Below are 26,651 nucleotides of genomic sequence, written 5' to 3'. Positions count from 1 at the left end.
ACCCTTAGGCTGGTGTCTTCTCAAGAAGGCTGTGCTTATTCCTCCTCTCTGAATCACTTTTCTAGTTTCATGCATTCTTCAAAACCCAGTGTAAGCCCGACCTCCTTCAGAGACCTTCTGACAGCACTCATTCTGGACAGCTCACTTGTATGAAAACATTGAAGAGAAGTGTTGCGTATACTGAGCTAGCTGCAATCCCACATGCCACTCTCCTCTTCAGGATAATACTTGCTCAGTATACTAGTAATTAAATCCCAATTCGACCTTCCCCCCACTTCTTATTATATGCCTCTGCATTCTCTGTAGTATTACCACACCTAGAAACCGTTCCTCCAGAACATACATTTTCCTCCTCTGTGCTTTGATTTATGCCATTTCCCTCAGAGTTTGGGAGTATCAAGCTAATGTTTCTTGAGACTTTCCTATATGACTGAAACTATGCTAGAGATTTTACTGAAATTTGTCATTTAGCCTCACCAGCACTATTAATTTCCAAATAACAGATGAGGAAATTCAGGCATAATGAGGTTTAATAACTTACCTGCCAAATTGCCAATCCATTTCTCTAAAGCAATATATTGACACCTTTCAGCATTATTTAAGAACCAGTGTAGTGCTGTGAGGTACCATGTCAATGAAATACATTGGTGAATATGGCATGAGATTGGGACATCCATCCCTTTTTTCTTATTGTATCAAAAATTGACACATCTTACAAGGCTCAATTCTGATGTGAGTGAGAATCCCAGCTCTATGCTCTGCATCAGAGTCTCCACTACGGCCTTCCCATTCAGCAGAAGGTTGGTAACCTGCGTGATTAGCATCACCTGGAGTTTTTCAGCAATCCAGACCCTGGCCACACTCTGGAGCTACTGAATCAGAATTTCCGTTTTCATGAGAGTGAACCCCAGATGATTCTTATGCGTTGTAAAGTTTGAGAACCAAAGCGCTAGATACTTATTTCTTTCTGCGTTATTTTTCACAACAACTAATTAGCATTCCTGTTTGCCTGATATTTCCCAAACAGAAGGGCCAGTATGCTATTTATATTTGTCTCACCCAGAATGACTAGTGTAATACTTCCCATATGGTTGCTACTCAGCACATCTTTATTAAATGTATTTATTAAACTGAGAGCAAATTCCATGGGAGTTATACCTTTGTATCTCCCATAACTCATAGAAGCAATATTGTCCTTTAGACTAAGTTCTCAGAATGTAGTTATTATATCTTCCTACCTCAAATGGTGCCTACCTAGTACATGGAAGGTACTTCACTGGTTAATGATGGAGTGAGGCGCTGAGTAAATTAATTAAGATGACTGATGAATGTATTGAAGAGTTTTTTAAGAAGTATAATTTTATTTTGTATTTATTCAATTAACAAATACCTATAAGAACTTATGTGTCAAGGAGTGGTGTAAATTCTTTACAAATATTACCTTGTTCACATTCTGCACTAAAGATTGTTTGTGCATAAATCTATTTTAAATCAGCAGACGTTGATTTGAGATACCTCGTTCAATTCTAATGTATAACACAGCATGTCTACTTCAGGTTGTTTTGTTGCAGATGACCAATAAATGTGCTGTAATTGGTATAAAATGTCAGCATTTAAAGAGTGTTCAATTTTTTTTCCTTTCGTCATTTCAAAATCTTCCCAAATTGATTGGAAGTAAGTATTGCAGTAAATAGTATGCCACTCACTCCTGCTTGGTATTAAAATAGGAGAATATAAAGATATATCAGAAGAAACCCATATTCCATTTCAGAAGAGAAATACCTTGAAAAATTCAGTCTAATTTCAGATATAATGTACAGTATAGGTTTTAGTCATTCGTGACATCTGTATACATGATTTTATATTCCAAGGGAGGGAAGATTCCAATCCGGTGGACATCACCAGAAGCTATAGCCTACCGCAAATTCACATCAGCCAGCGACGTATGGAGTTACGGGATTGTTCTCTGGGAGGTGATGTCCTATGGAGAGAGACCATACTGGGAGATGTCCAATCAGGATGTAAGTATTTGTAGTCGATGAGTTATGGGTTCAGATTAAGAGATCAAGCTGTGCAGGGAAGTGGAGCATAATGAAACCAGGTGGCTCCCAGTTTGTGACATTGAAACAGAATACTTAGAAGAAATGAAATTGTTTCCAAATCTTGCAAAGATATTAATTGAGTTGCTCTGAAGGCTTTACAGTTTTCCCTCAAGCAAGGATTTAGAAATGAGACAAAATGAAGACATCTGTAATAAAATGTAATGAAATAAGTGCATAACAATGTAATAATAGATACCAGGGAATGGTCAAAGTATTTCTGCTACAAAATTGTTTCACTGTAACTTTAGTAAGTTGCACGTGTCTGCCATCCTTTTAGAGTTAATTAATTCATCTCTGCCAACATTTTGTTTACTTAAATATAGTATTTCCCAAAGTCAGACAAAACAATCTCTAGCATGTTGTTTCTCATAATGTATTAAACTTGCACGTGAACTTAGGTATACAAACTGAAGTCTTTGGATGGAGAAAAAAATCTTTAACTTTCTCGTTTAACTGTGATATGATTTTTCAAAAGGATCTTTGTTTTCATAAGTTGTGTTTAGCTAATGCTCAGTGAAAGGATGCTATTGGCATAGGGAATCAGCACTCAGAGATTTTTCTTTATGCTTAGCCAGAAACTATGAGCATGATCTCAAAGATACATATGAAGGAAAGCTGAGATGCTCTGAGTCATTTCCTACTCACCACATATAAAGTCGCTTTTAATGTATTTGGATATAAAACCCTTTTTGAACTTCTTCAAACAAGCCGTGTTTTATCATGGTACTGGGAAAACCAGACTCACTTTCCACACCTCTATTTTCTAAACGCTTTCTGTATTAGAGGATCTCAAAATGTGATCTCTAGACCAGCAGCTTTAGCATGGCCTCGGAATTTATAGGAATGCAAATTCTCAGGCCTTCCCCAGAGTTTTGGAATCAGAGGTTAGTCCTCTGTGTATTAGTAAGTACTCCAGATAATTCTGATACACAGTTAAGTTTGAAAATCATGGCTTTACCTGATTTAAAAATGCTAATGAACTTATGGGGACTTAATTGAGCAGCACAGGGGCTTTTCCCAAAGGAGCTTACTACAATTTGGACGACACCATTTAAACTGTGATAGAACTAAAATCTATGTTGATTCTTCCTACATTCATTCACATATAGTTTCCATAGTATTCTGTATTACCAAATAATAATTTTCTTTATAATTTACTGAATTTCCTGTATCATAGAACATTTCCTTTGATTTTAATCTGAGAAGTCTCTTTGCAAACTTTTCTTTCCTAAATCCACTTTCTCTGTCTCAGCATTCCTTTATATAACATTTTGGGGCATGGATAATATTTATTTAGTGAGTTGTTACCCTCTTAAGAAATTTAAAATGAAAACTTTTCCATTTAACTTTGAAATATTCGTGTAAGTGTGCCCTGCCCATGAAGAAGTAAAAGAAATTCCACCTCTTCAGTCTCTGGAAACTTGGCTTTTCACACAGGTAATTAAAGCTGTGGATGAAGGCTATCGACTGCCGCCCCCCATGGACTGCCCAGCTGCGCTGTATCAGCTGATGCTGGACTGCTGGCAGAAAGACAGAAACAACAGACCCAAGTTTGAGCAGATTGTCAGCATTCTGGACAAGCTTATCCGGAACCCAGGCAGTCTGAAGATCATCACCAGTGCAGCAGCAAGGTGACACATTTGATTTTATATCCTGCACTCACTCCGAAATGAATGTATTTTCTATATCCAAAGTGTTAATTTTTTTCTGCCTCTCCCCTCACTGCATACGTGATACTTTTATTGCTCAAGACTAGAGAGGCATATTTTCTTTTTCCTTTTGAATCTTTCAGGAGGAAATCTCATGCTATTTAATGATAATGATAAAATTCTGAGTTTTTTTTTTTTAAACTTCCATCTTGACCAGAAGTGTGTATACATTCAGACTTAAGTCTTTAGAAACTAGAAACCCTGGACACATAGCTTCTTTTCACTTTATGCCATTTAAAAAAAAAAAAGGAAGTCTAGAGGTGGGGAATTCTAGCAAAGTCTTAATTTATTCCTCGTTTACAATAAAGTTCCATAAATCATAACAATGTCTTCAATTTCCCCTACTTGATTATACAGATGTTTTCTTAACCCATAACATGTGCCAATTACTTTGTTAGATACTGTGGAGGATAAAACAAAGGGTAAAATAATGTCAGTGTTTTCGGACAGCAACACAATGTCAACACATCATAGCTATAATGCAGCCCTGAATGTATGATGTCTGTTAGATATTATGCATAATCCTCCCACTAAAGAATCACTGAGTTGTCTTAGTCGCTTTGAGAAATGTCAATTATATTCTCATTGTACACATAAGAGAAAAGTGGTTCTTTGACAGTTTGATGATGTGTGTTTTTAAAGGAAAATTACAAAGTTTTAGTAAAGGAACTACATCTAGTGTTTGCAAAAATTCACAGTATTAATTGACATGCATACATACTATATAATGATGATTTACTATGACTCATGTGTGAGAGACATAATATCAAGCCCTATTGGAAAAAAAATTCATTTTCTTGTTTCTTTTATGCACATCTGTTGTTTTTACTGACAGTTACCAAGATTTGTGACTTTCAAATTGATAGAGCATTTGCTAAGGCACTTTATGATAGTGTATTTAATTTTTTACTTTATTAGGAGCAATTATATTGAGCCTACATGATCCAGTTTCAATATTATATTTGAATAAGAAGAATAAAGAAAATTTGAATCAATGTCTTAATATCAGTATGTAAGAATCACAGGTTATTTGTTAGAGACGACGTTTAGGGAAGGTCACTAACATTGAACTGAATATTCATTCAGTTGGTAAAACTACTGATACCATAGCCTGTAAGGATGAATCTCTGTTCTAAGTTGCAGAGAGAGACTGTACAGACTCTTTTGGAAATCCACCTGACAGTTTAACAACTAACAGAATAACAAACCTGTCCTCCCCTGGGCCGTATGGTCCTCATTTGCACCCTGAAGCCATTTCTTTTGAGCGTTACTCAATAGCAATCAAAGCAAAAAAGAACATCTTTTCAATTCTTTCCATATCATAAAAAAGCATTCAAACCATTCCCATTGGATGTTATTATCAATATAAAGACTAACTCATGTAATATAATCAAGAGATGTTTAAATCCAATTTTATGTGGGTAAACAGTCTTAGTATCAGGTCATAGTTTGTGAGGACATATCCTCATATCCAAGTTTTCTTTAATTCATTCTTATTGAAGTGCATTGAATATTTTTTTCTCCAAATATAAAGTATTTAATACTCTAATAGATTCCATGTATTTTGTCACAAAACATGTAATTTTAAGGAAGTATTTTTCTAAGACTTGCCATCCACCTTAATTCACTAAATGTAAAAGTTTTAGAAATTGTGTTTATATGTTTACTTATTGCCATTAAAGTATAAAACTGGGAAGATTTTGCCATTATAAATTTATTAACAACAATCTCAAGTTGCCATGCAACAATGTCAAGAGATCTTACTTTCCTTTCAAAAAATTTTTTCCCATTTTTGCCAATGATTGTTTTATTCTTTTTCATAGAAGATTAAACTCATTCCCTTTCCCCTTTAATTTTCCAATGATGCCCTTGCCACACGTTTTATTGAGACGATACAAGTTATCAGATGGGAGATTCCAGCAGAAAAACAAAAACATACTGGTGCCTGCATCCACCCGCCTTTTTGTTCTTTCCTCTAATTACAAGTGTGGAAAGTCCTTTTTTTTTTTTAACATTTTTTATTGATTTATAATCATTTTACAATGTTGTGTCAAATTCCAGTGTAGAGCACAATTTTTCAGCTATACACGAACACACATATATTCATTGTCACACTTCTTTCTCTGTGAGCTCCTTCTTGCCTCTAATTAGAAGAGAGAAGGAGAGGAAGTGTTCTTCCAACGTCAGAGGCAAATGCGTCCTCTCTCCCTTTCTCTATTTCTCTCTCCCCTCATTTCTGCGATTCCAGGAGAGGAAGTGTCCATCCAATTACTGTCAGAGGCAAATCCTCAGTCCCTCTCTCTCTCTCCTGCATATGCAGGCTCTTTATTTCTGCAAGATCGTTACCATAAAAATAATTACACTGTTTCTCAAATTTCCCTAGCATGAGAATCATCAGGGGAACTTACTAAATGCACAAATATCCAGGTCTATCCCAAGCTACTGATTCAGAATCTGTAGGAAAGGGAAATGGAATCTGGACATTTGATTAAAACCTCCAGGTGACTTATCATCAGAGGAATTTAGAAGATGCTGGTTGTCAACATCACCTCTGTGGGCCCCACATCTCTGCCAACTACTTCCTCATTTTTCTACCACCCTTGAGAGCCAAACTTATCAAATAAGAGTCTCAAAGACATCTGAACTGTAATATTCTGTAATTTTATCTTTTTATGTTCTCCTGGTAGTCTCATCCTTCTGGTGCCTTCCTAATTTAGTTGAAGGTCGGCACCAATTCATCTGCCCAGTCAGGCTTAGAGCTCATCTTGGCACTTCTTTCTTGCCCTCCAGACTTTGACCCAGGTGATCGTTGGATCAGCATGACGCATCTCTCTCCCTTTTCACTGCAAACATTCTCTTCTACATTTTCCCCTCTGACCTCGACCACTGCAGTAGCCTCCTAATGTGTCCCCTGCTTCCATTCTTGCCCCACTCCAAGCATCTTTTCATGAACCTTCAGAGTTTTCTTATCAATCTATATTGATTAATTATATATTGATAAAAAAGATATTGATCAGTTTATATATATATATATATATATATGTATGTGTGTTCAGTCACCTTTTTATAACCAATTTTGAATTCTCATTATCCTTGTGAAAAAAAACTACCTTCTTTTTGATGATTTAAATAGCTCTGACTCTCCAATGTCATTTCTTTTATTCAAACATTAATTTCTTTATTTTTCAACAACTGTTTATTATATGCTAATCTACCGTGTGCTTGGTCTGTGTAGACGCTGGAGAACAGTGAAGAAGACAAATACGGTTCCTACCATCCTGGAGCTTGCATTACAGACATACAATAGACAATAGACAGATTACAGGAAGGAAATAAAAAGTTGTGATGGATTATTACAGGGTGGTTGGGAAAAAGCCCTCTGAAGAGATGATATTTGTGCTGAGAACTCAAGAAAGGAAGAGAGCCAGCTGTTTAAAGACTCCTCCTCCCCATAAAAAGAGAAGTATTCTTGGCATAGGAAAAAGAAACTGCAATGAGTCTGGAGAGTTCTAGAAGTAGCAGAAGGACAGCACCATTACCAAAGAGCAGCAGGGAAAGGGAGAGTCCATCGTGAGTCTGAGACGGCAAACACAAGCCAGGGCACTTGAGGTCACCCAGGCCGTTGTAAGGACTCTGGATTTTTTTTTTTTTTGAAATGCAAATGCATGAGGAACCCATGAAGGCATTCAAAACAGAGAAGTGATGCTATTTGACTGACACAACTGCTTTGTGGGGGGAGGGGCGCTTCCACCTTTCAGCCTGTGCCACTTTCACTGAAACACCACTCTAGCCAGAGTGACCAAGTCCAAGTTCCTTCAGGAAGCCAGAGCTCTTCAGACACAAGGCCAGCAGCACACGCTGTTCTCCTTGTCTAAGAGCCTCCTTTGCATCCAGCTTCCCTTAGGAAGCAACACCTACGTCTCGTCTTATTTGAGTCATTCTCTGACTACATGGCTTAAAGATCAACATGAGTATTCCTTCACAGACCACTGTCTCTGTTTTAATCATGTTAAAATCATGATTTTTAATTCAGTGGTGTGTGTTTTCAAGTACTCTGTTCCTTCAGCTGGCTCAAGCCCTATGCGATCCGAGGCCATGCTTCCCTCGGGTTGCCAGTGCCAGGCTGATACTGGAAATGCAGTAAATATCTGTTAAACAGGTGATTACATAATTGCTGAAATAATAATAAATTTCCATTTCAACAGGCACACAATTTTTAGAAAAAATATTCTCTTTTTTTTTCTATTCATTATACCGATTTCTGCAGACCTTCGACATAATGGTAAAAGCCTAAATTTTTCACCCAAAGTTTCACGTCTCTTTCTGTCAGCTCAACTCCAGAAACAGTCTCCTCAAAACACACTAGGCAACTGTGTCTCAACCTGAGTTTGTGGATGGCACCAAAGATTCAAATTTCTGAATGACTTCTTCGTTATTGGGATCGATGAATGTATAGAATTGTGTCAATAGAGTCCTTTAGGAAAAAGCAGCATCGTTCTATCATTTTTATAGGGATGTTATTTTCCAGAGTCTGCCTGAGTCTAGTTAGTTTTATGGCAAATTTTATTTCATATACTGTTACAGAAATCTTTCTATAAGGCATTATTTTACTTTTCAAACTTCCTTAGAGTTATTGATTCATGAGAGAATCATTCCCAAAGAACCTTCCACTGAGAGCATCTTTGGGAGTATCATTGCTGGATGTGGAGAAGGTGTTTAAGCAGATGGCCAGCGTGTATTGGATTAAAAACTTACTTAGCTGTTGCAAAAAGTGGTGAGAAGTAAAGGGAAGTTATATTAAATATTATTTAAGTTTGTTTTCTAGTAAGTGATTTATTTTCCTAAAAGCAGAGTAATTGGAGGAGACCTGCATACATTTAAATTTTGACTGTATATCAATAGGAAGATACGAATGTTTAGTTAGCAGTTACTTTGTGCGAGGCATTATACTAGGCCCAGTGATGATTATACAGGTGAAGAGACACAGCCTCCACCCTCAATGGCTTACATTGAAAACTGGAGGGGAAAAAGTTCAGAAATACTTCCACAGCTGACCCTTGAGCAATGTGCATTTGAACAGCATGGGTCCACATACACATAGATGCTTTTCAACTGTAAATACTATAGTACTACACAGTTTGTGGCTGGTTGAGTCTGAGGATACAGAGGAACCATGGATATGAGAAACTGCAGATGGGGAGGACTGACCAAAAATTAACCCTGTTGTCATTCAAGGGTCAACTGTAATATCCCTCCGAATATGTATTTATTGGAGCAAGAAGACAAGGTGTTTAGGGATCATGAAGGAAGGATGACTCTACTTTTAGCTTTGAGATTCTCTGGCAGTTGTAGAGAAGTGGCTTTTGGATGATGGGTGAAATTTATACGAGCTGGTAACAGGATAAGATCGTACCAGGCTAGGGGGACATTGTCCAAAAAATCAAGACACAAAAACTTAGGATATTTCATTTACATTGCATAAGACAATTCTGCTGTAATATAGGATAAGAAAGGAAATTATGAGGAAAGAGCCTGAGAGATTATTTCACCAGATCACAGAAGATTTAATGTCATCTCTAGAAAGTTGGGCTTTTGTTCACGAGGAAAAGAGGAGCCACTGAAAATACTTAGATGATATATTATACTGTATCTGTGAAACGGTTCTCTGGCAGCTCTCCCTAGAAAAGTGGGAGGTAAAGACGGTCATGTTAAGGAGTAAGGAGGTGACTTCAATAGTCTTGGAAAGGACTTGTGCTACTGTAGAGCAGAGAAAATGAAAAGAAAAGGTGTGAATTCAGAAGATTTTAGTGACATGAGTATTATAGGGCACAGTGATTAAGGAGATGTGCAGAGTGACAGCACCAGAGAGCACTCCCCGGTGAACAAGGAGCACCCTGAGAACAGTGCTCTCACTGCCGGGGGAGGAATGGCAGAGGGAAGAACAGCTCTGCTGGGCAAATGAGCATCTTGCACGCAAGACTGAGTCCCACAGGAAGCTGGAAATTTACATCTCAAGCTGGCGGAGAGATTAAATCTAGGGATCCAATTTAGAGCTTTCTCTCTGGAAAGAACATTTTAAAAAACAGTTAAAATCATGTTTAGCAGGTACAAACCTCAATCTAGTCATGCTGATTGCAAATATATCCATCTCTATTCTTCTAATAAGAATGTAATTTCTGGTTAAAGCTGTCCTATCCCATGGATTACCAGGAGACTTTAACCTGTGAGTGGCAGAGGGTGTTTGTCCACATAGGTTGACACTGAGACCTCCCCCCTCCCAATCTCCCAGATTGAACTTCCCAGCTTCTTGCTGCTTCGGTGCTGCCCTGCAGCTGGGGGGTGTTTCTGAAGTATCTAAATGCCTCAATCACTTAGTGCAGAAGTCATGACCTCAAAACTCTACCAGAGCCGAGAAGCTGATTGAAATGAGTGAATGCTTCCACAGTGTGTAACAGGATGTGGTGGTAACTTACGGAGATTTCAGGCTCCTCATAAGGGGTCTACAGAGCCAATCAATGCCAGTGGATGGCAATCCTAGAAGGAAAAACGTATGAAACATTAGTTATTATCTCAGAACATTAACCCTACCGCATAGACCTCCACCCAGAGAGAAAGAGAATGCTCTCTGTTTAGAGCTTCGGAGAACAGTACCAATTACAGAGCAGAAGAATGTGACATGGTAGGTAGGAGCAGGGAACAACCAGAGTTAGGAATGAGACTTGGACCATTACAGAAACCACAGCTCAAGGAATTTTCTGAAAGTGCTTAGAATGAACTGTTTTATCAAAAGTTGCGAAGAGTGAGGGAAAAAAAGACAACTGAGGAAAAAGGTCATTCCGTAAAGCAATGAGAAGGACATTGGGTTCTTTAGTGAACTATTTTGACTCTTTTAGAGTGATAAATGAGATATGGAATTTTAAGAGATTTAGTTATAATTTGATGATGAAAAGGAAAAAGCAATGTGGAAAATAATGCTTTTGAGAAGTTAAAAAAAAAGAAAGAAAAGCATAGTCATAATGTACATGCATAAAAGGGTAAAAATAAAGCTCCCTTCCTCTTTTTAAGAACTGGAGAAATCTTTCTCAGAGAAGTTCTTGATAGCAAATGCTGCTATAAAAATAAATAGGAAATAGTAATGATAAAATTTTGTCTTATTTCACAACACATTTTTGTTATACAGATAAAAATTAAGCAAAATTCATGTTTTAAAAGAAACTATTTTAAAGATTTGTTTTACATTATACATACTTATATAATACTTACATATTATTTATCTTTCATGTAATACTAATATAAAAGATAATTAGTCTTACATTATGTATAAAATATAGCTCCTGGTTTTAAGTAAACTGATTCAATAACTTTCCTGAATGTAACTAAATTAAAATTTTTTAATTTTAAAAAAAATTTAAAGACTAAAAATAGATAAAAATAACAGATGAATTAATTCATTTCTATTTAGGCAGTAAAGTGCCTTTTTATTTTTGGATATTTATATCTATAAAATGAAATAGAGAAATGACTTGTTCTTTAAATTCACAAAATTTTCACACTCCAGGTCATTGGATTCCTCAATACTATTATTGTAAATTTGAAGAACATTAATTTGGGGCATAAAGAATTAAATAATACATTCTATATATTTAGAATGAGTTTCTAAAGTGAAGGTAACCAAATTGAATGGTATAAAGACAAACAATGTATTTTAAATACTTAGAATAAGATTCTGAAGACCCAGTTATACTTAGTTAATATAACTGAAATGATTTTAAATATACTGCACCATTGCACTGATTGCTAACTTTGTAAGGATTTATCTTTATTACATTGCAAGATAAATAGGAATAAATATAAGTAGTACTTACAATTTTGCCCTGTTAATGGCACTGAATTAACATTAATAAAACTCTTTTGATCTCTAAGAGAACAAAATATAATTCTTTTTAAGAATAACTGCTGTTTTGACAAATATTATATCCTTTAAGAGAAATCTAATGACCAAAAAAATCTGTTCCTCAAAATGACTTTGACCTCCAATTCTGAAACTGACAAGGTGACTTTTCTCACTGAACAAATATGGTACAGAACCTTCTAGAGGGAAGCAAATATTCCAAATACCCAGGTGATTTTTTTTTTAATCTTAAAAATCAAAGCAGTAATTTCACCACTGGGAGAAATTAAACCAGATGTGATATCTATAACCGCTAAGATTTTTGTCCTTAAGGCCTCAGGACAATTAAAATAAACACAATGACTTTATTCCTCCTTAATGTGTCATTTATATACTAGTCTCCTGTTGGGAACTGTATATACTCAAAATTATTTTCAGTTATTGATGACAAGTTAAATTCATTTAATTTTATCTAGAATTTCTAATGTTAAAGATAAAAAGATTAAGATTATCATATATTCTCATTTAAAGAATTGGCAAATACAATATTTTCTCCTTGAAATATATTGACACCATTTGAAACAAAAATATTAACAGTAAATTATAAAAGGTGTTGAAAAAATATTTTCAGGCATTACTCAAGGTAAATACACTTAATATTTTGCCTTTGAGAAATTACTCTTAAAAGTTAACATGGTCCCTGAAACTACTCACAACAGACAAGAAACAGGTAATTACAGGGTAATAGAATAAATCACTGATATTATTAATATTTACTTCTAGACTCAGAAGGCATCTACTTATTCCTTAAAGAAATGTATATTAATCATTACTTTAATGCATAAAAAATAAAGCCCTTTGTAAACACAAAGGAGTCTTTATGTTATAAATAAAACAACATTCAATTTTAGTGAGTTAGAATTCTAATGCAATATTGAAATAAGATTATTATGAGAAGATATTCTTGGGACTAGCAGTTATTTATTAACATTTGTTCCCCAGTATCTGGTGCTAATTGGTATGAGCATTTACAGATAAAATAGAAGTTGATGGGAAGAAAATATATGTGTACCTCTTTAATGCAACCGTATGGAAATCCACAAAAGAATAATTCACAAGCCTCAATACAAGGAAGGAGAAAGAAAGGGAGGAAAGTTATTTTTTGCTTCCCCTGAGCAAACATGTAATTTCCATGATTTCTTTTTAATGACTGCAGTCTGCGGCCAGTAGGTACTGATTTATGAAAAGCTGTAAAAGATCAGGTGGAACTCTGCAGGACATCGTTTACAGCTGCACGGATTGAAACCCATCTAATTTGTCTAGTAAAAGTGTGAGCTCACGGTGCACATCACCCAGCCTATAAATTTCCCCTTCAGACCCAATGTCTGGGGCTGGGTCTAAAAAAACGCCAATGCCTGCAGCTGCTCAAAAAGCCCACATTCCCCTGGTGCGCATGAAGAGACATCACAGGCTCTTCACAGTGAGAGACAAATTCCTATCCATTGATAAACTCTCCAGATGTCCTCTCGGAGGAGGAAAGGAACCAATTTTTATTTGAATTCCCCAGAGAAATCCTGGAAGTGGAAAAATGATACTTTACAGGGCTGGTTATTCTGAGGTCACTGGCATTAAAATTAGGTCATTCTTTGTCTTCCTTATACTTTGATCCAAGTAATAAATAGAAAAACTCGGTTGGGGTCACTCTAATCCCTAATCCGCACGTCCTGTCTTATTTCAATTTGTTTATACTAATTTTCTCTAAACTCTTGTTGAGTCTGGCTATTGCACTGAGCTTAAAAATACAAACGATTTTGAGTTGAGAGGGAAAAATTCTGCATTTTGCTATAGGCACACTTCATAAATATTCTGCATAAATGTCCTGGGGTTTGAGTCTTCATACCCACAAACCTGTAAGTATAAAAGTATTGCTATTCATGGGACCAAGAGTCGACAAGAGGCAACATTAGATTCTATACTGTGGCTACTGTCGAAATCCAGGCTGTGGGGTGTAAGTTTGCCTGTGTGTGTGCGTGCACGCCTGTGGATAGTCTAATATTTAATTGTCTCCTTTCAAGGTCTCACGTCATTTTCCTTATAAAATTTTCTCATACCTGATTTAATGCTATTCCTATCCATTTTGTTTGCTGAGTCAATGTCTTATGCAATGAGTCCAATGTCATATCTAATGTTGACCAGTGACAAAGTCTTTCACTCACAATGGCCATTCAAAATAACCCAAGAATATCATGTACACTTTGGAACCTGCGTTGTGTATCTGTATCTGTAATTCCTCAAGTTCATAGGAAGAAAAGAAACACAAACAAAGAATTTTCAATTATTTTTTAAACTGTTTTTTTCTTTTTCAGATGAGCAACTTAAAGAATCATAGAAAATTTTTTCTATATACGTTCCAGAAGAGAATAACTTCTAAAGTATTATGTTTGTATTTTGAAGTGTTCTAGATATTCCTCAAAGGAAAATTAATGCTTCGTAAAATAATGCCTAATTTCTATTTCTTTCTTTCTCTTAGATCACCTGTAAGAGTTAGTTAAAACTAAACCGTAACACATAAATATAAATTATAAGCTCCTTAATTTCAATTTTTTTAATTTATAATTCAAACACATGGAGTAGAGAGGATTGAGGTAGCTTAGTCTAATGGAAGGAAGGTTGAAAAGTCCTGTACTTTCCGCTGTCCCCGCTTCACCGACCAGGAGGAGACTAGCTATTGATCTGCATTTAACACAGAGTAGGCAAATATAACAGAACCAAACTGCCATGTTCTCAACGTTCTCTTAAACTCAGCATTAAAATTGTGTTAAAAGTTAATTTTTATCAAATAATCAAACTTATTTTAATTAATTAAAATTTTATTTGTATCAAATAAATTGAATTGTCCACATAAAAATCCAGATGAATATACATTCCTTCCATGTCTCCCTAGCGACAGCATGCAGGTCTAGGGCATGATACACAGTTGTTCAGGTTTAAGAATCTTAACCTCACATGTAAGCATGTCTCTTGCATATTAGGGAGTGAGTTGAAGAAATATCATCAATAGTAATGGAAATCTCCCAATTAAATAGTCCTTTTAAATGTGTACAGAACTCTGATTTGTGACTCAGCTTTGGTTTCAACTTTCACATGTATTATAGGGGCGTAGCATCAATGCGTAACTAACTTAAGGATTAAAGCCCTTGGTATCTGCGTACTATGCTCAGTATAGTTGCTGGCACACTGTAAGTTCTCATATATGTTCAATATATCATCATTGTTACTATTACTTATCTAAAAGCAAAGGTCTTCATAACTACTTTTTACATAAACTCCCTTCCTAAGAGGAGAGCATAAAGAAAAGGACAGTCAAGTGTCCACCTGGTCCATGTGTTATGAGTCCAAGGACAATTAAAGAAGTCACTGAGAGCTGACAAAAACAACCCAAGGCAGTTTATCAATCGGCTGCTTCTTTTGGCTCTTCAGGGATGCAAATATGGTCCATTTCTTTCACATCCCTTTTGATTCCTTTTATGTTCCTTTGATTGACCAGAGCTGGGTCATAGATCTGCAGTCATAGATCTATGTCGTTGGTCATAGATCTAAGGTTAGACCTGTGATTATATAAAGCAATCCTAGAAGTTCTCTAAATGCTTAATGCATATTCTGCGATAAAAATCACAGTCATATCTATCTATCTATCTATCTATCTATCTATCTATCTATCTCTGTATCTGTATAATAAAATCCATTTGGTGTTGTCACATATGTGAGAATTTCACTTATTACTTCCACTTATTGTTACTCATCTACTTTTTTCAATTCCTTTTGTAATTTTTACTTTTAATGACATTGTGACGTTATGTAAATCTGTACTGACTTTATGCCCTGCTGTAAGTTTAGTCCAGGTTGTTCAAAATGTCCCTTAGACAGCAACCTGCACATTGTCTACGGATGATCGTCCAGTAGGCAGGATTTAATATTGGAAACCAAATCCATCCACCAAAGCAGGTAGCAAAGTGTTCAGTGTGTCATGTCAACTATAACTGAATCCTAAATCACCACCATCTTCACTAATGGTTAAACAAATCAAATTATAAAGCTATGTGTGGATATATTTATGCTTGTCACTGGCAGAGTTTCAACAATTTAAAAAGCAGTCGTGGGTGGAGAAGGGGAGCATTGAGACAAGACGATTGCAAAGTATTCTTGCAAGCTGCCAGCTTGAGCAGATGAAGCCTTCATGGCAGATAAATTTCACAAATAAACAGGAGCGCCACATGAAGTCTGGAAGTTCCTGCCGATGTTGGTGTCAAATTTTGACACGCAGCAACTCTGCCAACTCCTGACCTCTCTCCCTTTGGAATTTTCTTTTCTTGCAGGCCATCAAACCTTCTTCTGGACCAAAGCAGCGTTGACATTCCTACCTTCCGCACAACAGGTGACTGGCTTAATGGTGTCCGGACAGCACAGTGTAAGGAAATCTTCACCGGCGTAGAGTACAGTTCTTGTGACACCATAGCCAAGATTTCCACAGAGTAAGGAATGTTTTTAAGACTGAACGATTATGAACTTTCTGGTGGGCATATATGTTTTGGATTAATGTATTATAAGTATTAGGTGAATCTCTGAGGTACTTAACTTTCTTCGGTAACCACTGAACTGGCTCCTGGGTCTCTGTCAAGGACACCTTCTCAATTGATGAGTGTTGATGTGTCTTTATTCCTCATGCTAGGTCCCCACAACAGGTGTCTTCACTGAACTATGACCTCCTTCAAAAAGACCAACAGATACATATCCATACCCAACCCTAAAAGATCCAAGCACCGGATGTAAAACATAAACCAATTTATCACGATGATTTATATATCCCTGCATTTGCAATTTTCTGCTATTAACAAAGCTTTACCTCTATGCAAATGGCAAATTGAGAAGTAAGTGGATAATCTGGTATACAAGGAAACATGCTGAAGTCCAAAAGTAGTTTTCACAGCTACTAAATAAACATCTTATATCATCATCTATTATTGTGTGATCTCATGCTAGAGAATAAAGTTATAAATAGGGTTAAGACATGATTTAAAAGGCTTCTTGTCATTTTGGAAAGACAGAATATGCATAATTAATATATATTAATATTAATTTGTGACGTCACGTGTTAAAAGCTAATGATAATTAAGTGTAATATGCTATATTTCTTAGACAAGGATCCTGTGTTATGATAGGTCTCCTTCGGTAATAGGAATTCTTTGATATGAGAAATCCATGGGCTTAAGGAGGGGCGTTTATAAGGGATCAAATGAATCCAGTGAATAATCCATGAAATTCACCCTCATTCACAAACTATGCTAAATTGGGAACACGAAGTGAAAACCTGGAAGTCACATTCTCCATCTCTCTGTGAATGAGAGAGAATTTACTTTCTAATGAGATAGAATCCTTTTCCATAGCTGAAAATGGCTTTCTCAACCTGAGATCATACAACCTTGGTATGCCACTCAACTGCCCAGGGTCCAACTTTCTTTGTTCCAATTCCCCAGGAGAGACATTCTGCTGGCCTCAGCCCTGCTTATAGATTGGCTTCTCCAAACGCACGTTTGTTTGCCACGAGCTAATCATTTCTGTTCAAAGGAGGTGGAGTGAGAGAGCATAAACTTGGCTCTAGGGGTCCTTTCCTGAGGAAAAGATAAAGGACTGCTCCAAGAGGTTTTGTGCTGGGCAGATACACCAAAAATTGTCCACAATTTTGTAGCTTGTATCGTCTTTTTGGAAACTGTATTCATCTTTGAGTCAGACTCTTCTATCTTTGATCTTTGTAATGTTAAATAAACCCTTCAGTGCCCTCAAGTTTCTTTAAGTTATATCCAATATTTGAATATGTAATTTTTGTTGAATATTTAAGGACTTTCATCGTCATCCTGTCAATCATTTAAACAAAGTCACCTTGGAGAGTTACAGATTAGATGTCAAACCAGTAGTGTGTGACATAGTTAATAAGAGATACGTGTACCTAACAAATAGGTAAGAAGTTTATCATTTGTGGTATAACATTTCAATCAGAAACACATAGTCACAAAAGGATCTAGAGAAAGGGTATATTAGTATAGAAGAGGAGAATTTGTTCTTAGAAAATAAATTCATTCTAGTCAACTTAACATGTGTTGGTATCCTTGTTTAAAGAGGAATGTAGTATTTCTTGAATAGACTTCTGACCCAATCGACAATATGCTTTGAGTTTCTGTTGTGTATATTTTGATCAGACACAGACCTAGGATATATTAATGTATTTAAATATTGTTATAAATTCTTATTTTAATAATGTTAACAGCTTGGGTTAAGATATACAAGGCACCTGCTTTAGAGCACAGAAGCATAGCAAAGAACAAACACAAAGTTGACCATATCTGCACCACTGCCAGATTTTCAAAGGCAAAGCTATGCAAATGTTTATTCTCAATAAAAACCTCAACACTCAGAGCTTTTAGATAATGGAACGCTATTTGAAGTGGATGAGGCAGAACATTGTTAATATGATTAACTGCTAGCTCACAATTTAAATATAGTTAGACATTAAAATCTATTTATGTGTTTAGAAGGCTATTTGCTTAAAAAGGTAAAGAGGCGGCATTTGCTATACTTCCAAGGCAGGGATGTATTCGTCTCAACAATGCAGTGTTAGAGAGTGAGCTCTGTTTGGCTGGCTAGAATATTTTCACTTAATTGTTATTATTATTTAAACAACCTGTGAGTGTACATTCAAGATGAAAGCTGACTTTTCCTAAAAGACTCAGCTCTTTCAGGTTAGCCCTTTACACTGAGCCAGGTGGTCTCAGATATCTTTGTATTTCAATCCCCACAATGTGCTTTCCTCTGTCCCTTCTCCTCAATTCAGACACAACATCGAATTAACATTTATTGACCTAAAACTCCTTGAAAAGTGTTGTTTACTTTTTGGGTCTCTGCAGTGTGGTGTACCTCATGCCCCTAGTTTATGTTACAAAAAATGAGATTTAAAAATACATTTAGTGCACTAAGAGTCTGTGGAAATCTAGTGAGGCAACATTCTCACCTTAAATACTATACAATATTTAACTCAATATTTCACTCTTTCTTTTGCAATCTTGGGCTTATTTTTTTATTTTTAAATAATGCTTTATTAAAGAAGCAGTAAAGAAAATTAAAAACAAAATACAAGAAAGGAAAAATAAAGCCTTGTGATTCTGCCACCCAGGAGACAACTCCTGCTATTATTGGGCTTATTGTTTAAATTTGATTCCTTTCCACCCCTATTTTCTTTGTGTCCCTTGACCAAATAACTCTAGAGAGTCTCCTAGAATAAGACAGAGATACCTATAAAAGGGTTTTCCATTTGTTTTTGTTTTTGTTTTTCTATCCATAATATCAGTCACAGGGAAAAATCAATAGAGCTTCATACTCAAATAAATATTAACTTATTTCAATTGTTTAGGGATTTCATTTACATGCCAGCTACTCAAGTCATCTAATTTTCAATAAAATCTAGAAAATGTGCTGTTGTATTCAGTCAGCATATTGAAAAATATATTTCATTATCTAAAATGGATTTTTGGAAAGTTAACATGAGAAGGGAAGAGAGAAAGAGAAAGGGCATGAGACTGCAGAAACTGGAGACAGAATTAGGTGTGTGGAATGAGTATTAGGCAGATTAATGGCTGCATGTCATTATCCTGCACCCTTGGATGCCATTTTCAAAGTGTCATCACCTACCCTTTTGCCTTTGAAGTACCAGATCGCTTATTAACCTCTGGTCTCAATCTTGAGCTGCTCTTTAGTCTTGAACTTTTCCACTGCTCTTCTGAACAGGGTAGTGATAACGAGATAAGCATCTGGGGAGCGCTATTGAGACTAGAGCAGCTGGATGTTTAGAATGATTTTGGACATGGCAGGGTGGTGGGTAGAAGATACTTTGGCAGGGGTAGAGAGGGACATAAAGACCCATGCTAAGGCATAACCTAAAGGGATATTTACTGTAATTCTCTTTTCCAGTATAATTCTTTGCAATCAATATAAACAAAATTATGTATCTCTTTGCTTACGTTGGGTTCCCAGACACTGAATCTGAGACAGTTTTATGCAGGAGATTTCGTCAGCTGCCCTTGGGACATAAAGAAGTGATGAGGTGGGCATTGGGCTAAAAGAGAAGACTTGGTCCTACCTATTGGAGTAAGAGTCCTAGAGCTGGGCCGGCCCTCAGATTTGTCCCAGATTGGTCTGTGAACTTGCAGCATCTGATTTTGTCCAGCAACCAGAGTATCGGTGCTGTAGTTCCAGAGGGGAAAATGGGGCCAAGCGTCATAGCATGTTACCACTCTCTCACTACACTTAAATTTCCCAGCGAGCTCAGGAAAGTAGTATACTACCTTGGAGCATTTTTCCCTTGCTTTCCATGATTGTTGTTTTGTTTTTTAAGCTTGTAAAGAAAGGGGACAGGAAGAGATAGAGAAAAAAAATCAGCAAGTCATAAAAAAATATGATACAGAATGGAAGACAGATGAGAGAACGCAGAACCAGTGAGGCTCTGTTGATTTGTGGGCATGTATTTATAGCCACCCTGTTTTCTGGCTCTGGACTCATAGCCTGACTTTGTTGTAGTTTGAGGACAAGTAGGGAAATGTGTGTTGTTCTTTTTAAAGATGGATACATGGTATCTTTATAAAAGAATCAAAATCCTGTAGAGAGGACATTCTCAAAAGCAGGGATCAACATAAACAGACAAAAGGTTCATTATCCACAGTTACACAAAGGGGCACAAGCTTGTATGTCACCCTACCTCCCCATTAGCTTTCCTGGTGAAGCAAGGTAGATGAAGTGCCCAGAGAGGACCTCAGGCAAGAAAAATATACGTTGTCCCTAGAGAATTTACCAGCCCCTTGAATGGCAGGCAGCAGGGTGGTAGGTCATCAGGATTTAATTCCCATCTCAGGTGCTAGGAATGCAGCTGAGCCTTGGTTAATTTTATGCAGCTGATATGTAAATAACATCTAAATTACTTCTTAAATGGTTACCTGCTGTCTTCTTGCACACCTTCATTGCTTGGGAACTCACTGCTTAAGAAATGAATTAACCCATTTCAATGTAGTTGAACTCCCAATTTTTCATTCCTTTCTTTATGCTCAACATAAAGGAGCCCCATCTGTGTGAGTGTGCTCATATGGGCGTGTGTGCTTTGTCTTCTTGCCATTTTCAATTTGCCTAGCACTCCTTGCCAAGTGATGCTTAATCCTCTGTCAGCTTCCCCAGATAATCACATTTGGGACTATCGATTCATTTTTTAGTAAGTACATATTGAGCCTCTACTGAATGAGAGCTCTTGTTCAGGGTGTGATTGATAAGCAGAGTACAAAACCGACCAGAATCCCTGTTCAGATGGAATTCACCTTCTTGTGGGGCAAGATAGACAGTAAATAAAGTAAACCAGAAAGAAAGGCAATATGCTGGGTGGTGGTAAACGCTTTGGAAGAAACTGAAACAAGAACAGAGAAAGTAAGAAGTGCAGGTATGAGTGCAGAAAAGTTTACAGTATGAAAGAGGAGGGTCAGGGAGCTCTCTTAAGAAGGAGATGTTTCCGTCAAGATCTGAAAGAGGTGACTATATGAACTAATTGCTTAAATCAAGAATATTTAGTTAATCATTTGCACATGTTTAGCTAAGTCTTCCCCTCCTCCAATGAAATTCCGTATGTTCTTACAATCTTTATTTTAATACATGGTTTCTGAGTTTTCACTATTTTAAATTTAATAATTTTGATACCTAGAGATATATCCTTGCCATTTTTTCTACTTTGAAAAAACTTTATACTTTAAAGAAATTGTTCCAGTTGTCTATGACTGTGCAACAAACGACCTCAAAACTAAAAGACTAAAGCAACAACAATGTTATTTTATATCACAATGTCGTGTGTCATGAATTTGGGCAGAGCTCAGGAGGGTGATTCTTCTGCTCCAGAGTTGGTGTTGACTGAAGTATTCACCTCCTATGAATCCAGTCTAGTCTGGAGAGCTTCAGACGGTTTCATTCTTGTCTGCCCTGGTGCAGACAACTACACAGAGCTGGGACTGGAGACTGAGTGCTTACAGATGGCCTCTCCAGTATCCCCAGTCTCAGGGTAGTCATAACCTTCCATGGCAGCTCTGGGGCCGAGAGAGGGTGTCTCAGGAGATAAGAAGTGGAATATGTTAGTTTCTTAAGACCTGAGTGCAGAAGCTAATACAGAATCACTTCAAGCATGCTCTGTGGGGTCAAAGCAGTCCCCAACCTGGCCCAGGTTTAGGGGAGTGGGATAGTGTCCCACAAAGATTGTGTGGCCGTCTGTATTAGTTTCCTAGGGCTGCCATAACAAACTACCACAGACGAACTGGCTTGAACAACAGAAATGTACTTTCTCACAGTTTAGAAGCCAGAAGTTGGACATCAGGATATCGGCAATGCCACACTTGCTCCAAAGTCCAAAAGAAGAAGTCCTTCTTAACTTCTTCCAGCTTCAGATGGACCCTGGAAATGTAAATGTAACTCCAGTCTCTGCCTCCATCTTTACTTGGCCTTCTTTTATGTGTCACTGTGTGTCCTTCTCTTTCTCTTATATAGTCTCATTGGATTTAGAGACTACCCTAATCTAGTGTGACCTCATTTTGACCCTTGCCTTAATTACATCTACAAAGACCCTATTTCTAAATAAGGGCATGTGGTGAGGTTCCAGATGGACAGAAACTTTGACAGAGACATTATTCAACTCACTACATCATCTGTATTCTTCCACAAGGATAAAGGTGGAATGGTTGAGATATAAGAGGTAAATGATGCAAAAATCAGAAAATTATGTCTAAAGCACTGGGATATATAATTGCACAAGTTTTCTAATTGAAAATCTACTTACATACTATACAGGAAGCCATGATTCTCACCAGAAATCTTTTTTTTTTTTTAATAGTGACATGAAAAAGGTTGGTGTCACTGTGGTTGGGCCACAGAAGAAGATCATCAGTAGTATTAAAGCTCTAGAAACCCAATCAAAGAATAGTCCAGTCCCAGTGTAAAGTGCTATTTCTGGAAGGAAGTGGTGGCTCTGGAAGATGTAGTATCACTCTGCAGACAGATGATGACGCTGGAAGTATTGGTGGAAGTTCCAAGCCCAATAAGACACTCAGATAAGAGTACAAATGCCTTAAAATGAAATTGAAAAACTCTTGATTTCCCCTGTCATTTAGTGGATGAGTGAGTGGGTGTATTTTGTTTTGTAATTGCTTTTTTATATTAGTTGTTGGATTAAATCAAAATTCTTCAGCGTGAACTGATGAAGAACTAGCATAGAGCCATTGATCATAAACTGACTGTCATAAAAGCAAAACAAGTGAAATAAGGTAATGAACATGGTGGCTCCGTTTACTAAGAGCCACAAAAGAAAAGACTTGTGATATTTTTATACACAGAAGAAATCTGTAACTGGTATTTTGTTTCTTTAAAAGCAAACAGAATAGAGGAAATCATACCTCAAACTATCTGGCCATATTTACTACATTTTCATTGTATTATTCTCTTTTATCTGTTAAAAAGCATATAGAAATGAAGTTTGTAGTTGTGTTAAGTACTACACATTTTTAATTGTTAGCTTCCTTAAGTATTACCATGTAAAAAAGTGTTTTAATTTTGATGAAAAGTATGTATTTATTTTCTTCTGAATTGTTTTTATTGTTTTCTATTTATGCCTTGATTTAATTTGGATTTGTGACAGCCAAGTGCCAAATGCTCTCTCAAATTGTCAGCAGTAGGAGATGTGATAAACTAAACATAGAAAATGATGGGTTTCTTTCCAGATTTTTGGAACCATCCACTTATATATATCTATATCTATATATGAAAAGAAAGAAGCCAAACCCTTCCCTTGTTCATATACTAACCAAATCTCTCAAAGTCTGAATTATCCCATTCATTTTTGTCTCTCCATTTATTATTAACTGTATGCTCCTAATTTAGTGTGATGTACTGGCTTGTGTGTAGTGGATTCTCAATGACATACCAGCCCTGCTCTGGTGCTTAGGAGACCATCAACTCCCTCCATTAGTAAAAGATCCACATTAGAGCCCCTGAATAGAGAATAGCTACACTGGAAAGAATTGGGATCCTATTTAGATTGCTGCATTAATTGGCAACAGAGCCTATAAGCCGATGCATGAGTCAAAAAATCACTTGCAGACTGGCTTTGAAATGCCACTTAATATCTTTGCTTAAACTTTTTGAGCTGTCTATAGGGAATGATGGTAACTAAACTACTCATCTGTATCACAGGGTTTTGTTAAATTAATTAAACATTGTCATCATCAATAACAAGTATTATTATCTTATCTCAAGCATCTCACTGAAATGCACCTATTGTAATTTTGGTGTATATCTTAGAAGCATTGAACTTCTTGACACTGATTGAACATATCATTTTCAAAATAGCTGGTTATCCAGCAAGACTCAAAGTCTGGAGAGATCTCTCATTGCAGGAACTTTGACTATTCCATAAAAATCAAATATGAGCATACTTGCTAACATTTGAAATATGTAGATGGTGGAGATCTAGCCATAATATATTGTGAAGCAACATTTTAGCTCTATCTATATTCTTTCTAATGCTGATATGATCATGTTACTGGAATAAGAAATGCATATGTCACAAGAATAGAATGGATAAAATGCTGCTGCAACCTTTATGTTCTTATGCAATATTCAACACTTATACAGCTTACAATCACAGATCAAAATTCACAAGTGCTAATTTGTTGTAAATTTAGGGTAATAAGGCTTAGGTTGTTTTCCTTCATACATGAAATTATTTCTTCAATGTCCCTTATAGTCAAATCATCCTACTAGAAATCCTGTATTGGGTATATAAGAGCATGAACTTTTTAAAAAGATATATGAGATTATGAAATTAATTACAAATTTCACTTAAGCCTGACATGAAGCAGCTAAAAATCATTTTGTAAATCAACATTTTGTGTTGTGGAATGTTGGATTGAGATCTGAATCTGGCTTCAATCTCATTTTTTTTTTCCAGACTAGCATTTACTTTCTTAGGTACTATTCTCTGCATATTCAACAAAATCTGTGCATTTCATGAACTATAGAAGTTGAGGATTGTTGAATCTATTTCATTTATTTTGGCTGTGGTTTCCATTGAAAAGTAGAGGTTGTATACGCAGTATATTGCTCTTCACTTTTTCACTATTTTTCTATCTGACCTCTTGTTGACTTACTTTACACAATCCTTACCCTGTACATATGTAAACATAACAGTGTACGATTCCTAACTGTGGAGTAGAGGTACTAGAATGCTCATGGCCATCTCTTTGTACAGGAACTGCATTGAATTTCAATCAACATGAAACCATACAATGTTATGTACCATATTATCTGTTTTGTATCTTAAATTTGATTTACATATATTATTTATTTCTGGAAACTTGCCCAGTTTTTGCTGTACTAAGTATCAAATAAGCCATGTATAAATGTGATATGATTGGCGATATGTATGTACTTTAAATTTGTATTTTCAAAACAGTACTCATTTAGTTTATGTTGTACAATGTAGATGGCCTCTTACTAATGTAAAATGATTTGTAGTGGAAACATTTATATTTTTATAATAAACATAATGAAAATATTTTTTACAGATTGGAATACAGAAGTGGTCTTTGAACCTTTTTTAAAATTTATAAAAAATATGTGCTTGTTTAAATAGCAAAATAATGAAATTTATATAAGTCAAGAATAATGTGCTTCTGTTTCTTTTTTCTCCATTAGTGAGGAAGGATTCATGTTATGTTAACCACATTTTTGTCTAAATCTCATTATCAATAAGCTAGAAAAATAATCAGTAAATATCATCTTTATGGTTAAAGAACACAACTGTATTAGATAGTTCTCTTTTGATTATAAGCGACAAGAAACAAATGGCTTAAAGAAAATAAAATTTTCAGCTCATGTGACAAGAAAGGCTGGAGATAAACTTCCTAGCTGAGGAAGCAGGCACACATGGTTCTGACCCTATTTTTCTCTCAAGGTTCTGACCCTATTTTTCTCTCAACTGGGTTAATTTGCAGACTACAGGTGACCTTTGAAAAATATGGGTTTGTACTACATGGTTCTACTCATTCACAAATTTGTTTTGATCAACACAGGTACAACACTACATGATCTGCAGTTGGCTGAATCCACAGATGAGGAACCACAGATGTGGAGGACTGACTATGGGGCTTGAGCATCCTGGGGTTTTGGTATACACGGGAGATTCCAGAACCAATTCCCCATGGATACCGAGGGATGACTGTATATCTTAAAATTTCCTGTAGTTAATATGACTCTACATTGTAATTCCTGTGAGATAATTACTGTCCCTCGGTTGTTCCAGTAGAAATCGTGGGGTCTTGCTTGGATCACAAGCTCAGTCTGATCACTTTGGACAAGAGGAAGAATGACTTACGTTGGCAGTTCTTAGTCCTGTGCTGGTCCTTGGAGATGGTAGGTGGGGTCAAGTGGAAGTGATGATCCATAGGAACTAGAGGTGTCAGGGTGGTTTCTATCCAAAAGAAAGTCAGAATATCATTTATGGGAAAAGAAGGAAGGAAGGAATTCTGAATGGGCTCAATGAAACAAAAATTAAAAACAACCAACCAACCAAATCTGCCAATAACACTATAAGAAATACTTGATGCATTATATAAAGTAGATCCCAAGTCATCTGAAACCTACTCAAAGACAGCGGTTATAGAAGAAAACTAAAAAAGCTAACTCACAATATAAGGCTAGATAAGTGATCAAGATTTCCATAGAGATGAGGTCACAAAATAGATCAGTTTTGAGCTTGCCTTCGAGGAGAAATAGCATCTTATCATGTTGAGTGGAGTAGAGATTAACTTGCAAGCAGGAGATAAA

General features: G+C 36.3%; 1 protein-coding gene across 3 annotated transcripts in view; it reads left to right on the top strand.

Moving 5' to 3' along the window:
- Window positions 1-25,389, top strand: part of EPHA3 (EPH receptor A3) — a 331,506-nt gene extending 306,117 nt beyond the window's left edge. For all 3 annotated transcript variants that reach the window (XM_006215602.3, XM_072966918.1, XM_072966925.1), the window contains 4 exons: window positions 1,872-2,021; window positions 3,540-3,733; window positions 16,079-16,234; window positions 22,663-25,389. In XM_006215602.3, coding sequence (XP_006215664.1) covers window positions 1,872-2,021; window positions 3,540-3,733; window positions 16,079-16,234; window positions 22,663-22,768 — 606 coding nt within the window. In that variant the 3' untranslated portion in view covers window positions 22,769-25,389. The remainder of the gene's footprint in view (window positions 1-1,871; window positions 2,022-3,539; window positions 3,734-16,078; window positions 16,235-22,662) is intronic.
- The last annotated feature ends 1,262 nt before the right edge of the window (window positions 25,390-26,651 follow it).

This window comes from Vicugna pacos, chromosome 1, assembly GCF_048564905.1.
Source record: "Vicugna pacos chromosome 1, VicPac4, whole genome shotgun sequence".
NCBI lineage: Eukaryota > Metazoa > Chordata > Mammalia > Artiodactyla > Camelidae > Vicugna > Vicugna pacos.
The sequence above is the reverse complement of the archived record's forward strand: the minus strand, read 5'-3'. Positions and strand labels throughout refer to the sequence as shown.